The sequence below is a fragment of the Aphidius gifuensis genome, linkage group LG4, assembly GCF_014905175.1.
Source record: "Aphidius gifuensis isolate YNYX2018 linkage group LG4, ASM1490517v1, whole genome shotgun sequence".
Taxonomy (NCBI): Eukaryota; Metazoa; Arthropoda; class Insecta; order Hymenoptera; family Braconidae; genus Aphidius; species Aphidius gifuensis.
In genome coordinates, this window is record NC_057791.1 from 19659081 (window position 1) to 19674958 (window position 15878).

At 26.3% G+C, this 15878-nt stretch overlaps 7 protein-coding genes across 9 annotated transcripts; 3 read left to right on the forward strand and 4 right to left on the reverse strand.

The window, feature by feature from the left end:
* Positions 1–713: 713 nt before the first annotated feature.
* LOC122854029 lies at positions 714–2520 on the reverse strand. Its single transcript, XM_044154440.1, has 4 exons — positions 2298–2520; positions 1978–2197; positions 1458–1894; positions 714–1356 (listed from the first exon to the last, which is right to left on the reverse strand). Exons 1-4 carry the CDS (start codon positions 2358–2360, stop codon positions 787–789), a joined length of 1290 nt encoding a protein of 429 aa, XP_044010375.1. The 5' UTR covers positions 2361–2520; the 3' UTR covers positions 714–786.
* A 57-nt stretch (positions 2521–2577) lies between these two features.
* Positions 2578–4076, forward strand: LOC122855515 (peroxisomal membrane protein PEX16-like). The gene is made up of 4 exons (XM_044156944.1): positions 2578–2888; positions 2974–3220; positions 3282–3558; positions 3634–4076. The coding sequence occupies exons 1-4, from the start codon at positions 2759–2761 to the stop codon at positions 3991–3993; spliced, it is 1014 nt and encodes a 337-aa protein (XP_044012879.1). The 5' UTR covers positions 2578–2758; the 3' UTR covers positions 3994–4076.
* Positions 4077–4167: 91 nt separating this feature from the next.
* Positions 4168–5811, reverse strand: LOC122855516 (toll-interacting protein A-like). The gene is made up of 4 exons (XM_044156945.1): positions 5615–5811; positions 5269–5439; positions 4666–5196; positions 4168–4576 (listed from the first exon to the last, which is right to left on the reverse strand). The coding sequence occupies exons 1-4, from the start codon at positions 5660–5662 to the stop codon at positions 4466–4468; spliced, it is 861 nt and encodes a 286-aa protein (XP_044012880.1). The 5' UTR covers positions 5663–5811; the 3' UTR covers positions 4168–4465.
* A 16-nt stretch (positions 5812–5827) lies between these two features.
* LOC122855519 lies at positions 5828–6637 on the reverse strand. Its single transcript, XM_044156948.1, has 2 exons — positions 6492–6637; positions 5828–6429 (listed from the first exon to the last, which is right to left on the reverse strand). Exons 1-2 carry the CDS (start codon positions 6544–6546, stop codon positions 6011–6013), a joined length of 474 nt encoding a protein of 157 aa, XP_044012883.1. The 5' UTR covers positions 6547–6637; the 3' UTR covers positions 5828–6010.
* Positions 6638–6996: 359 nt separating this feature from the next.
* LOC122855514 (phenoloxidase-activating factor 2-like) lies at positions 6997–9646 on the forward strand. Of its 2 annotated transcripts, XM_044156942.1 has the most exons (7): positions 6997–7390; positions 7472–7578; positions 7665–7903; positions 8002–8232; positions 8297–8492; positions 8572–8674; positions 8770–9646. In XM_044156942.1, the coding sequence occupies exons 1-7, from the start codon at positions 7300–7302 to the stop codon at positions 8826–8828; spliced, it is 1026 nt and encodes a 341-aa protein (XP_044012877.1). In that variant the 5' UTR covers positions 6997–7299; the 3' UTR covers positions 8829–9646. The 2 variants fall into 2 exon arrangements, with proteins under 2 accessions (XP_044012877.1, XP_044012876.1); XM_044156941.1 differs by having other exon boundaries at positions 7293–7578.
* Positions 9647–9751: 105 nt separating this feature from the next.
* LOC122855513 (zinc transporter 1) lies at positions 9752–14399 on the reverse strand. 2 transcript variants are annotated; one of them, XM_044156939.1, is made up of 7 exons: positions 13936–14399; positions 13034–13227; positions 12717–12939; positions 12124–12497; positions 11186–11401; positions 10992–11102; positions 9752–10677 (listed from the first exon to the last, which is right to left on the reverse strand). In XM_044156939.1, the coding sequence occupies exons 2-7, from the start codon at positions 13208–13210 to the stop codon at positions 10438–10440; spliced, it is 1341 nt and encodes a 446-aa protein (XP_044012874.1). In that variant the 5' UTR covers positions 13211–13227; positions 13936–14399; the 3' UTR covers positions 9752–10437. The 2 variants fall into 2 exon arrangements, with proteins under 2 accessions (XP_044012874.1, XP_044012875.1); XM_044156940.1 differs by lacking the exon at positions 13936–14399 and adding an exon at positions 13298–13742.
* An 83-nt stretch (positions 14400–14482) lies between these two features.
* On the forward strand, positions 14483–15644 carry LOC122855518 (mitochondrial inner membrane protease subunit 1). Its single transcript, XM_044156947.1, has 3 exons — positions 14483–14830; positions 15088–15285; positions 15367–15644. The coding sequence occupies exons 1-3, from the start codon at positions 14726–14728 to the stop codon at positions 15532–15534; spliced, it is 471 nt and encodes a 156-aa protein (XP_044012882.1). The 5' UTR covers positions 14483–14725; the 3' UTR covers positions 15535–15644.
* Positions 15645–15878: the final 234 nt, after the last annotated feature.

The following is a 15878-nucleotide window of genomic DNA, read 5'->3' on the forward strand; positions in this document are numbered from 1 at the left end:
AAAAAAAAGAAAAGTGGGAGGCAAAGAGTATTCGAATTACATTTTATTCGTTTAATAATTTTTCTTTTTCGAATATAATCTTCACACGTCTCTTTTTACAATAATCATATTAAGGAAATTAATTAACATCTATATGATAAATAAAATTTTCATCATGACATTGACATGGAAAAATAAAAATAGAAAAAAAAATCAATAAACATAATTTATTTATTTTCGTTTTATTTTGTCAAATGAAGAAGAATACGTAAAAAAAATTTTTGATTTCATCGTGGGAATTCACCTTCATATAATCATTAAAAATAATAATAATAATAAATTTTAAGGTCGACTAATGTTACGCAAAAAGATGGTCGACTATTATTTAAGCGGGAAAAAATATTAAAATTCAAAACTTAAAAACAATAACTAAAATTAAAAATAAAAATTGTTTAAATATTAAATGACTAGCACTTGAATGTCTGGAGTTTGTTTTGATCAAGTAAATGAAAGAATACCTGATCAGTTTATTTAGTATAAATAACAAAAGGCAAGAAATAAAAACTGGATAATAATAATAAATAATTTAATGTATATTCAAATGAGAATATTATTTTTTATTTTTATTAAATCATTACAATTCAACTTATGGTTAGAATAAATATTAAATTAATTGAACTATAAGTTCCAAGGTTATCTAAATTGGTATGAAAAAATTTAATATGTTTTAACAATATTTTTTTTAAATAAAATTAAACTATACATGTCCATGAAAAAATACACTCAATAATAATGATAATTAGTAGATTAATCTTCATCCAAGTAATCCGTAACTATTACATATTTACATACAACGTTTGATCTACGTAATATTTGGACAATATCACCATTAATTTCAAAAGAAGTATATATCGTTAACATGTGTTTACGATTTTTTACACATGTAGCTATTTCCAAGATACCTGACAAGTCTACTTGTGTATACCTGACATCCAAAGTTAATATATTTGGTAAATGCTTAACAAGTTCAATCACTGAGTCGTTAGTGACTTGAATGCATTTCGATATGTCAAAGTTTACTATTGTTTTGCTTAATAAACCTTTAATTGACTCATCAGTGATCAACTTATTTTCTTTTCTTGATTGTGTTGCATCAAGACTAAATGATTCTAATTTATTTAATTTATTAAGTGCAATTATACCCTCATCTGTTATACGTGAACCACTTATACATAGATGTTTCAAGTTCTTAGCATTATCAACAAGATTTATCAAGAATTCATCTGTAACACCATAAGCCCAACGAATTTTTAAATGCTTGAGATTTTTCATATTCCCAACTGTAGTCATTAAAGCTTCGTTTGCTTGAGAAAATATCTGAAAGATAAATAATTTATTATTATTTATTATTTATCAACAAAGAATACAGTATAATTTTTTTTTTTATTTTAATAGTTGTTAAATTTATATTTACGTACCTCAATCGATGAATCTGGTAATCCAAAAGGATAAACTTGTTTAGATTCACATGAAATTACAAACGTTGTCAAAGTTTCACAAACTTGTTCAATTGATTCGACCAAAGCCATTGGTAAAGTTGGATCTTCACATTTCCAGTAAATTGTTAATCTTTTAAGATGAGACATGTTAGAAAAAACATCTTCAAAATCTTTACTTTCTATTTCTTTAAATATCAACGTAAGTTGCTCGAGATTTGTACAATTATTCTTAATCAATGGCATTATATCAGAATAAGCATATCCATATATATTTAGCTTTGTCAAATTACATCCACAAAGATTAATCATATATTTTAAATCATCTGGATCATTTTTATGACATTTATTTGTATAATCACGAAACGTATATGTTGTAAAACCTGAATCAATGAAATCATTTCTCCAATCTCCACAAACTGAAAAAATTAAAATTATAAATATTTAATTATACAATTTTTTTGTTTTAAAATTATACTGTTAATTTGTTTTTATTACTTACTTGTTTCAAGTTTTGGATACACAACGAGATGTGTATCCAAACGTGCCATACGCATTTCACGCTGCTTTGAAATTTTTTTATCATGTTTAATTCTTTGTTGCAGTATGAATTCATCAGTAATATTATGATGATTATTTTGATTACCATTGATAGCTTCATGTACTTTTGTGATTGCTGCATCTGAATTAAAATATTTAGATATTTTGGCTGGAGAATCGATCTATAAAACGAAATAAAATAATTATTTAATTTAGTCAACAACCATAATGTTTACACCAATTAAAAACTCACAATGAAAAATATTATAATTCAGTACTTACTTCTTCTTTTGAAATTGACATAAATGTTTCAACCCACTGAGGATCAGCTGCAACAGTCTCCATATTTTTTGTTTTATTTAATTAACGGCTGATGAAATTTAATTGAAAAATTGTTTGCACACTTTTTTTTTTCTTTGCACGTCAAGGACTAAACCCTAGCAAGATCAGGCCGAAAAGAACTACCACGTTGCTGGATTTCATCCACCTTTGAACATGCTTTCAATGCCTAACCCAACCTGACCCAGTCTAACTTCTCTCAATAACAAAAAAAAAAATATGTACAGTGTGTGTGTTGTTGCGCATATAGATGCGCATTGAACATTTACATAAAAGAAATTTTTTGTCAATAAACAATATGTCAATGTCAACATAAGTAAAGTGTTTACATTTTAAATATTAAAAAAATTTTTATGAATGCATTAATTTGCTGTTAACAATATTAAATATTAAAAATTTCTAAAATGGTTATACAATCAGTAAATTCTTGTGTTAAACCTTATCTAAATACTTATAAAGAATGGGTGACATCAAAACCCCAGGTCATTGCTGATATCGAGGGTGCTGTCAGGTGTCTGTCATATTTTACTGCTGGTAATAAAAAAAAAAAAAAAAATAGATATAGTGTATTTATAATAATTGAAAAATATTTTTAATAATTTAATGTTTATTATTTTAGGAAAATTTACAAATTCATCATTAGCATCTGAGTTGATTTATTCAATGCCAAATTTACTTATTTTGATGAATGATCGTCTTATTTACAGTACAAAATATTCACATCTTAAATTGCCACAGTTTCAATCACAAATAAAAATTTGGCTAACTGTTATTGAATATACTGAAGCACTTATTGAAGTTTCAGCACAAAAATTATGGGGAGATGTTGGAAAATGGGTTGTTATATTTATTGTACAATCATTAAAGTAAGTTTAACTTATTTATTGTAGTTAACTTTGGTTATTTAATTTTTTATTTATTATTTAGAGCATTGCTGAGATTAATTCTTGTTCATCGTAATAAAGAAAGATTAATTAAAAATCCTCCAATTGCACCATTGAATCGTGAAAAATTACGACAAGAATCGAAAAGCCAAGATTTACCGAAAGAAGGTTTTAGTCTAAAACGTACTGGAACTGTTGTTAGAAGTGTCAATTATTCTGGACCAAGTAATTCACGTTTTTGGACACCACTTGGTAAAACTGAAGATGATGAATCTCAACCAGATACAACTGAAGTTAGACAAAGTCTAATAATTGCAGAGGTAAATACACTTGATCAAACAAATATTTATTTTAAATAACAAAATTAATATTTTGTCTTTTTTATTTTCATGCAGACTCTGTATATCATGAAGCCATTGATTCATTTAACAGCATTTATTGTAAAAGGTAAAAATAATTGGATACCATGGACAACAGCATTAGCTATTGATTTAGCAAGTATCCATATTTTAACAAAAGAAAAAAATTATACTAAATTAACTAAAGAAGAAAATGCCGAGTTAATCAAACGAAGAATTAATTTACTTTTGTATTTAGTACGATCACCATTTTATGATAGCTGTAGCAAAAATAGAATTAATTATCTTCTTGATGGTATTTCAAATAGAATACCATTAGCAAAATATATTGCTCAGCCAATTGCTAAATATTTACCACACTGGCAAGAAACATATTTCTACATGTGGTCGTCTTAATAATCACATCAAAAACACAAATGATTTTAATTAAATATCATTCCATTTAAAAAAAAAAAAACAAATTATTCAAAAAGGACAAACACTTAAATTTATAATAAATTTTTACATTATCAATTTACGGTTTAAATAAGGGTAGAATAATATGGTTGAAAATTAAAAAAAAATTACAAATTTACATCTTCACAATTTCGTAATTTTACAATTTTTTTTTTCTTGTTTTAATGTCAATTAATGTTTTAAATAAAATTATCAACAATGTTATATATTTATCTATATTTATGGATTTTTAAAAATTAAAAATCTTTTCATGAAAATATTTTAATGTTTTTTTTTTTTTTACAATAATACGTATATTAAAGGTTTAAATACAATATAATTAAAAGTATTTAGTTCTCTTTTGATTTACCATAAAATACAAATATTAATTTTTTTATTGAAAAAAAAATTATGGCCCAGATTGATTATTAATTTATTCAACCATTAATAAAAGTGAATTTATTGTTGAATCTTTTTTTCCACCATTTGCATCGTATACTGATTTAATGACTTCTTTATCAATGTTTGGAAACATTTCTGCAATCTTGAATTAAAAAATAATAGATAAAATTTAATAATCTAAATTAAATATTTGATATTGCAACTGATAAGAATAATTAACAGGAAATTTACCTGTTGAAGTTCAGCTTCAGCATGTGGCAAAGAACTTGGAATGGCAATTGGTTGAGCTGGAGGTAATTGTGGAGCAGTATAAACATTACCAAGTCTTGAAATACCAGGCATACCAAATACAACATTTGAAGATGTTGATGATGGTACCATTAATACAGGTGCAGCTGTTGGCATGTATGGTCGACATTCTGTTGTATAACTCAGTACCATATTAATAGCACCCTCTGCATTATCACCCTGTTTACCACTCAGTTGATACCAGTCTTCATGGGTTGCACCATGTTTTATAACTTGAGGTGGTATTTTAATATGTCCCCAGGCAATTAAACTGTCTATTGTTATTGAACATTCGTCATATATTTCAACGTATATTTGATCAACTCCAAGTGGTATCCAACACTGTATAACTTTATTCCAATGAGGATTTTTACCACCATTTGTTGCTGTTTGAGTTTCATATGTTGCATGACCAATTCTTATACGTACATATGGATCCATTCTTGTCATTCCATAATTTTTCATTAATTTTGCCTGAAAATTATTTATAATATTGCATGACACTGTAACATGTTTGATAGAAAAAAAACTTTTTAATAATTTTACCTGTACTATGGTGATATTTAGACGACCCATTCTTGGATCAACAGTTTGTGGTGCAGCATGCATTTGTTGTAATGCAAGTGCTGCTTGTTGATCAACATCAAGTTGTTGTTGTTGATGTGTCAAGCCTCCATCAAGTCGTAGAAAACTCAATGGAAGAGGCCCTAAATATGCCTGCAACAAAATAACATGTAAATTAATTTTTTTTAAAATAATAATTTAAAACAATATTAACATTTTTTTAAAATTATATTATTCCACAATAACAAGTACAGGTGGTATATGTCATGATACTTGTGACGTAAAATTTTTGATAAATAATAATATTTAAAAAGTGAATGTTATTTACTCTTTTTTTCCATGCTTCGTGTTGTTCCAATTTGGTGGAATACTCCATATTTATAACTTAATTAATTGTTAAATAATCAATATTAAATTATTTTTTCTTATTGATAAATTTAACACGCAGTTTTGCAGTAATTTAATAAATGTCAAACGCATACAGGTAAAACAAGATTGTCGTCATGCCTAACGATGCGTTTCTAAGAATCGACAATTATTATTTGTTATCAAAAATCAGCTGTTTTTATATTTCATAAAAAAAAATAATAACACAAAGTGTTTGCTACATTTAAATTTACATTTTATAGAGTTTAATAATAATATTTTTATTTTTTAATAATTATATATAATGATTTAATATAAAATAAATAATTGTTATAATATTTTTCCACTTTTATGATTTTCAGTAAATAATTTTGGTCAAGGATAGAATAAAAATAAAAATGAGGATATTGATTGTTTGTGATAATTGTTGTCCACAATTTCCAATACCAGGAACAATGGTAATTGTACTATTTGATGATGAAGCAATAATATTGTCTGTTATTTTTTCTAATCCATTTCCTTTGTTACAAAAATTTTTTCTACATGAACGATAATATTTTTTATATCCTTCATCAAATGAATAAATAATTGCATTTAAATAAAGTGGATTATCTTGACATGATCTTGAAAAACTTATTAATTTTCCAGGTGGATCAATCAGTTCTTGACGATAAATTGTACAGTATTTTTTAGTACATCCTGTTGTATTGTGACTATCAGCAATTAAACAAGTACTAGATTCTGATTCAGATTGACAATAGTAACATGTCAACAATCCTGTTATAAAAATATAAATAAATTATTATTAATTAACTAACAAATAATGATGTCAAACACACCAGAAACAAATAATTTCAAACTCATTATCACCATCAACACAATAATTTTCTTCATTATTTTTATATTTGAAATATCAAAAACAACAATAATTCAAGAACTAATTTGTACAATTATTTTGTTGTTGAAAAATATAAATGAACAATTTTAATTGTGTTGATCTTATCAATTTTATAAACATGAGTATATTTTGTTATCTAACTCACTGCGGATCATCTTATCAAATTAATCAAAGATAACTTATTTTTATTTTTAATTAGTTTTTAAAATTGTATTGATAAATTTATTTTATGAATGTTAAAATAATTAAAAATATACCCAATGAATGATAAAAAAAAAAAAAACAAGAAACATTAAAATTAAAAAATGTATGTATTATCAGAAATCATAATCGGAAGTAATTTATTTGACGTTTTTCATGATGTGACACGGTTTTTTATGATTTTGTGATCGTTATGACAAACTCAGGGTTCCATGTTTTGTTCAACTGGGGAAACTCCAAGTCTAGAAGGCCATCGTTGCTTGTCATTATTCATTTCGCGGCTGGATGTTCGAGTTAATAAGTTTTGTTATTCTTTTTAAATAATAATTTTATTACGCTTTTTTTTTATTTCACACTTTATTGTCATCAATTGACAAAAATAAACGTGACAATAATTTTTTTTTGAACGATTTGATGACTGGTAATTAAATTTTGTTATAAATATCGAGTGTTGAGTATATTTTATCGTCAAAGTTGTTTTACATTTCAACAATTCAACATCACGACGAGTTAAATATTATAATTTTGTTATTTATTTTTTGGTCATCATGATGTGGTTTAGTATTGTATCATTGTTGATGTTTGTTGGTGGAATATTGGCACAGTCATCATCTGGAATTGTTTTTACTGGACCAACAAGTAGAAATTTAAAAAAAAATTATTTTCTATTTGATAAAATAATACAACACATAAAACATTATCCAAATTTTTTTCATTTAGCAACAGCACCTAAACCAAATCCACCAGCTCAAGGTAATTGTCGATGTGTTGCTGTGGGTACATGTAATTTTGGACCAACTGGTATCGACATCAGAATTGTCAATCAAGTATTTATTAATTTTCAATTAAATATATCAAAAATAATTCATTTCCTCAACATTTTTAAATATTTTTTTGTTTTTTTACTATGAAGGGTCAACAAAGTTGTTCATCTGGTCAAGTTTGGTGTTGCGGAGTTTCAGGAAATATTCAATCTGGATGTGGCATTAGAAAAATAACAAATGCACCAGTTCAACCAACTGGAGTTGCACAATTTGGATCTTATCCTTGGCAAGTTGCTATTCTCGATTTGAATGATGTTTATTTAGGATCTGGAGTATTACTGAGTCCAGACTATGTTCTCACAGCAGCACACAAAGTCTACACTTACACGTAAGTTACAAAAAAAAAAAGACAACAACATTATTAAGATAAATTAAATAACCATGCATAAAATAAATTATTTTCATTTGTTAATAATAATTGAGAAGAAGTGGGAATATAATTTTACGAATGGGTGAATGGGATGGAACAGCAACAACTGAACCAAATCCATACCGTGATTATCGTCCAGCGAGCATTGTAATTCATCCAAATTTTAATTCTCAAAATCTTCAAAATGATGTTGCAATTATTCGACTAACTTCATCAGTTCCGATATCAACAAGTCCAAATATTAATACAGCATGTTTTCCAACATCATCACCGGCAACTGGAACAAGGTAATTTGCTAATAAACTAGTCGAAAATTATTCAATAAATAATATTACGATTTATTAATTAAAGATGCTGGGTAACTGGATGGGGTAAAAATGCATTCAATGGTAATTATCAGGCAATTTTAAAAGAAGTTGATGTACCAATTGTCGATCAAGCAAGCTGTGAAACTCGTCTTCGATCAACACGACTTGGACAATTTTTTAATTTAGATAGAAATAGTTTTATATGTGCTGGTGGTGAAGTTGGAAAAGATGCATGCACGGTAATAAAATTAAATAATAAATGTAATTTGTGAAAGTGTTTTATTATTTAACAATGATAATTAATTTATTAAAAATTAGGGCGATGGAGGAGCACCTCTTGTTTGCCAAGGTGGCAACGGAGCATGGCAGGTTGTTGGCCTGGTCGCGTGGGGAATTGGATGTGCTTCCGGTGGTGTACCAGGTGAATATTATTTAATTTAAAAAAAATTATCATTATTAATTCTGTATTATTTTAGCAATGAATTATTTATTTATTTATTTCAATTTTTTCAACAGGTGTATACGTGAACGTCTTCAACTTTTTACCGTGGATCACTCAACAAATGGGCATGTAAACAAACATACTGTTTTAATCAACAAAAATCACATCGTACAAAAAAAAAATTATAAATCTCATTATACTCAAAACTGAAAGGATAAAATTTGTATTTATTTATTAATTTTTTTTTCATGTTGTTCATAACATTGGCTTATAAATATTCATTTAATTTTTTTTTTCATTTATCGCTCATTCTTTATGTACACTTTTTCTATCTAGAATTTTAAATGTTGATTTTTTTTTACTGAAAATAATAAAATGAAAAAGCATATGGAATATTTATTATAAATTATTTATGTTTAACGCAACAGCAATGTAAATGATGATGCTTTGTTTTTCTAATTTATCTAAAATCATTTCAATTATAATAATTGTTTAAAAAAATTTTTTTTTTCATTCAATCACTTGCTGTTGGCAGTGTCACATAATTTTTTTTAATTAATTTTTAATAGTAAATATTATTAGTAACATTTGTGTGTGATAATTATCATCGTTATTTCAACATTTGCACTCTCCCATTTTTTCATCATACAAATTAACTAGAGATTATCATGAAAAAATTTACAAAATAGGCAATTTTTTTTTCTATATAATATTATAATTTTTAAATTTTTTTTATTAATTGTTAGTGGTTTGTTAAGGCTACTTAGTGTGCCACTGATTATGATGCTCTTCGGTAAAATAATTCTTGTTGAAAAAAAAAAAAAATTAATATTTTTAACATAAAAGTTTCTTTTTTCTTTCTTTTCGTTAATTTAGAGTAAAATAATAAAAAAAAAATTATCTTGAATTGTTTCAAGCTTCAGTCTAGATGAATAAATACTGAAAACAAAACCACATTATTCTTTGATGGTTAATTATTTTTAAAAAATTATTATTTGTTTTTGATGCTTTAAATAAAATTAGTAGCTAAATTAAAGGAAGCAAATATCATGTGATTGCCTTTTCTCACTCTATCAAGTCTTACATAAATGATTTAAAAATTTATTCGTTTTATTATAATCTATATTAAACTTACGAATTTATGAAGCAAATAACTCCAATATATTTTTTTTCTTTTTTCATTTTCTTCACTATACGTTATTTAAAAAAAAAAAAAAATAGAATAAAAATAAAATTGCTAAGTAATCTACCATATAATGTCACAGACACTCAAAGTGTAACGCTAAAAAATATCAGTAGCAAAATTTATAATTCGATGATTAAAAAAAAAAACAAAAAAAAAAAAAAAATCATTCGATGATTCGAATTATTTCAATGAGTTTCGATCTAATTTTTACTCAGTTTGGTATTAAGTGCCTTTGGCAGTCGATCGATACTGAAAAAATATATCTCAATATTTCGAAAAAAAAAATTAAAAACTATTACTAATTTTTAGCGCTGAAAATTAAATTTCTTTGTACAGTTTTTTTTTCTTTTTTCTAAATATCTACCTAACTGCCATTGCAGCTGTTTAATTAAAATAAAAAAAGATCATCAGACCAACTTGCACATGCTTAAAAAAAAACTTACATAATTTTTTTTACCACTTGATTCATAGACAACTCGAGGTAGAAGCTTATTTTTTTTTGATAAACGCAATTAATAAAAATTTACGTTTAAGATAAAAAAGGTATTTATGTAAATTAATCAAGTGTATTTATTGTTGTTTCTGGATTTGCAAACCAACCAATTGGTGGAGGTGTTGCTGGCTGACCAAGTTGGACGGAATGATGTGTTGATAATGGTAATGGTGATGGTAATAAATGTCCACGTTCCATTTCATTCATTTCTTGTGGATCAACACCAGTTGCTGATGTATTTGCACGACTATTTCTTTGTCGGCACATTAATGGTGTTTCACCAGGTGATGGAGTTTCACGGCCCTATAAAATAAAATAATTTTATATTATAAATTTAAATGTATTTTTATTATTTTGTTTGTAAATATAAAATTAAAATTAATTGATGAAATGATGATTTAATTGAATGGTATGTGATTTGTTATAGTCAATTACCTATAATTGTGATTGACTCTGATTTAACGACACTTAAACAATGACCAAAACATTGTGATTGTGATTGAGAGGAATTAATATGTTTCTTCAAATAGTACTATGCATATTGGTGATGAAAAAAAGGATGAATAAGGTACTTGGATTATATAATTATTATGATATATATTTAAATATAGTTTCACCTGTTTTGATGGACCACAACAAGTTGCTTGATTACATGATTTGTCTGTTTTTGGACAATCAAGTACACAATCTTCAGTTGGTGTTTCTTTTATTTCGCTGTTTGAATGATACTGTAATTAAAAAGAAAAAAAATAAATTAATTAAATTGACGCTTTAATGTGATATTAAATTAATAGTGATTAATTTATTCTACCTCGATAAATTCAGGTTGAATTGTTGTTGAATGTATGCCTTCATTGTGGAAAAAGTTTTTAACTTGTTCAGCAATTTTCATGTACTCAGATAAATTACGACAACGTATATGTGCTGATGCTATGATTCGATCACCAGCCAATTGCCAAACATGAAATTCATGAACGGCAAGAACACCATCGATATTTTCCAGTAATCTTTGTTGTATTTCATCAACCTTTAAATTAATAAACAATTAAATCAATGCTTATTAGTCTTATGTTGTTTTTTGAAAAATATATGACCGCAGCTAAAATCATATGTGCGCAGCCCACACAGGCGCTAACTCATACACACAACATGTTTAATAAAAAGTTAGCCGACATTATAATAACGCGACGTTGTTGCTGTTTTCACGTTATTATTAATTTATAAAAAAAAAAAATACTTGATAAATTAATGGCTCAATGAATTCCAATAAATGTTTTGTGGTTAGAAAATTTTATCAATTTTATCAAATATTCAATAAGTATTTTACATGGCCGATTGAAAAATGAAAATTTTATTTTCTCAAAGTTGGCATCGATATTATTTATTATCTATTAACATTAGAACTCCTCCTACTACCTCCCCCTGAAATATTCTAGAAACATGGCCATATATTTCTTAACAATTGTACCTCGTTTTTTCCATATTTTATAGCTATTTTTCTATCAAGTCGCAGATGGACTTATTGAAAAGGGCAATGATCAATATAACAAAGATATTTTTAGTTTTTTTTTTCCTTAATTGACCGTTTTGAAGATGTAAAAATAAAATTTTTAATAAGTCATGACGTCATGGAATCACAACTTAAGACTTATATACCCGGCAAGCTCACGAAAATGTGTATGACATGAAAAAAATTTAATACAAGACCCTTGCAGATTGTTTGATAGATAAATTAAAATGAAAACAAACCTGAATGTGTGTTGGAACAGTTTGAAGTAAAATAAGAGCTGATTCTCTGAGTAATGGCCAAACTGATTGAAGAATTAAAATAACAAGAATCAAACTTAGTGCTGGATCAATATAAAATCTGTATTGCCAATTAGTATAGCTTATAACAGTTGCAGAAATAATAACGATGACAGATCCAAGTAAATCAGATATTGTATGTAAAAGTGCACCTCGCATATTCATTTGACTTGCATCGTGTGAATGTCCATGTGATTTTTTTTGTGGTGATGAATATGTTTCATCATTTTCATTAAGTTCATCAGAAACAAGTGTGCTTAGTCTTTTGTGACTTCGTGACATACCATGTGAGTGTCCATGACCCAATCCTCCGTGCTCTGTAATAAAACAAATTAATATATAAATTCTTGATGATTCATTTGCTTGCTTTTTTTTTTGTTTAAATTATCTTTAATGAAAATGATTTGTTGATCAATTAATGAGGTTAAGGGTATTACAGCAAGAATGTATCAGTGATTTTATTGTCTTTGGTTTTAAAATTATTATCTATTTTTGAGTCAAGATGTTTATTTGTTGATAAATGTATTGATATTTACCCCAAAAAAGACATACTCCAATGACATTAACAGCAAGACCCAAAAAACCTGTGCCTAATAACATTTCAGCTTCATGAATTTCTTCAACTTCAATAAATCTTTTGACTGCTTCAACAGTTATACTGAAGCATAAGGCAACAAGAAAAACAGCATTGACCAAGGCACCTAGAACTTCAGCTCTTGCCCAGCCAAATGTATTTTTTGACCATTTTTTTGGAGACATCTATTAATAAACACAAACACAACAATAATCATAATAAATTCATACGTTTTTTTGCAGCATATATAATACAATTTATAATCTTTTTTCTTGTTACCTTTACTGATAAAAGTGCCACAATAAGCGCAGCAACATCTGATAACATGTGAAAACTATCCGCAATAAGTGACATTGAATTTGACATATAACCAACTACTATTTCCACAAAGAAAACAGTGGAGGACATACAAATCATCGTTATTAAACGACATTTTTTGCCGGAGTAACGTCCCATCTTGAATGTTTATTTTTCTGTAACAGATAAAATAATTAATATCTAAATAAAAATATAATAATATAAATTATAAAATGGATCCTTAACCTTTTAAATAATTTTATGTGGGCTTTGGTGCTGAACACCAACTGATATCAAGTAAGCCGGAGTAACATTTATCTCAAAGTTAAAATAAAAAAAATTAAATAAAAAAAAAAGATTAGCTGGATCTAGCGAGTGTTGCTTATCAGTCAGAATACTATTGATGAATTATTTTTCATTATCTTATAATTTATTAAATATTAAAATATTATTTTTTATAATTCTTTTCGGTGGGCTAATCGACCAACTAACCAAACTCACTAGGCTTTAATAGAGAAGCCAAAATTCATGATAATTGATAAATTGATTAACAATAGAATAATTTATTTTTAGAGTAAATTATTAAATCAAAGTCCAGCAATAAATTTATAACATGAGGCAAAATATTAAGAAGCTAAAATGAATATCTTATGATGAGAATGAAAAATAAAAAAAAATTGTAACCTTGACGACCGAAAAAAAAGAAAAAGAATAAAAAAAAAAGGATTTTAAAAAATTCCAGTCTTTTGATTGCTAATATAGGTGGGCCTCTAGGTGGACTACCATCATGACCATCATGATTATTATTAGATTTTATATTTGAGTATATTTTTATTGTTTAATAAAATGAATAAATATTATTATTTTAATATCATAAAACTCACCTGTTCAATAACACGTTGGTTGACAAGCTTTAAATAAATATTTTTCTTTGTTTTTTATAAATAAACAAATAAAAATAAATAAATAAAATACACAATTGAATTAATCAAAACATTTTGCAAATGAGTTTATTAATTTATTAGCCGCACAATGATGTTGATGATGATTAACGATGATGATGGTGATGATGACAAGTAAATGACTTTAATTTTGAATATATTTGTTTTAATAATAAAACCGTTTGTCTTTTTAATCAAAAAAAAAAAAAACTTGACCGCGTTTTTTTGTTGAAATTATTTTTTATTCGGTACTGAATTATCGGATGACTCGAGAGAATAAAATATGAATTATAAATATAATAACATAAAAGTATCTTGCTGTGGCTGTCTGGCAGAGAGAAAAAATATTTCTTTTCTTTTTTTATATATGCATGCATCCACCACCACTTTTATTTATATTTATTTTTTTTTTATCGGTAATATAAATTTGATAGCTCCTCTGTTGAAATATAAACAAACTTTGTACAAAATAATACGCCATCTTGAGCTTTTTTTATTTACCGCGAAATATTCGAAATTTATTTGCCAATCTTATGAAGTCTTTAGTGTTCTTGACCTTGTCATTTGTTATTTACATTTACAAAAAAAAAACAAATGACGAAATTTATATATACATTTGCAATTTGTGACGAAAAAAAGAGTTTATTATTATCTTTAGTCAGGCCATACAATTTGATGCTAATAATTATTTAAAATAATTTAATAATTAGCAAATAGTTGTTGATTTTAGAGGATGTTTCAACGAGCTGTTTTAGGCTTTCTTAGTGGAATTGGAACTGCAATTAAATATGTTTGTGTGACACATTGTGTTCTAGAGTATGGTGGTGATTTTATTGTTGTAAGTTAATTTATACCTGTCATTTATTTTAATTATAATTTAATCATACAAATATAGATGCATATCGTTTTGAGGTTAGATCAATGTTAATCTGTCAAAATAAAATTAAATTATAAAAAAAAACTGGAAGCTACATGTACTGCCATCTAACTGTATATTAAAATTATTTAAATAATTAAATTACTCCGAAAAAAATAATATAAAAATTTAACTTCGATTAATAATTTATTTTTAATTTTCATGATATTAATTTTCAGTGTACTGGTCCTTCAATGGAGCCAACAATTATCAGCAATGACATACTCTTTACAGAGCACATTTCACCAAGACTACATAGACTAAAAAAAAATGATATTATCATAGCAAAATCTCCATCAAATCCTCGTCAACATATTTGCAAAAGAATAACAGCAACTGAGGGTGAAAAAGTACGCCATGGATTTACAACATATGTGGTAAATTAAATCATTCGAATGATCATTTGCTTATTGATTTTCATGTTTAATTATTATAATTAAATTAAATTATTTATCCAGGTACCAAAAGGACATATCTGGCTTGAGGGCGATAACAATAGTAACTCAGCTGATTCTAGATTATATGGTCCAATTCCAGAAGGTCTTGTTAGGTCCAGAGCTATTTGCAAAGTTTGGCCTTTTCGAGATATCACCCTGCTTACCACAAATCACATGCAGCATGATTAATTAGACAAAAAAAAATTAATAATTTAATTCATAAATATTCAAACTAATGTAAATACTTTCCTCTTGTAATTAAATATAATAATAATAATAATGACCTATGTTAAAAGTAATCATGACAAAAACTATTTTTATTTCCTGGAATTTTTTTGTAAATTTGTTTTTTATGTAGAAAATTTATTGGAGATGTAAATATTTTTTTGAGAGAAGCCTTTTGTGTATGATGAATCATTGATGATTAATTTTTTAAATGTTTTTTCTCTTATCTCTCTTATTTTTTTAAAGAAAGTATTCTAATTTAAATAAATAACATTTTGGACTTTGACCATCAGCGCCAGTCATTAGTG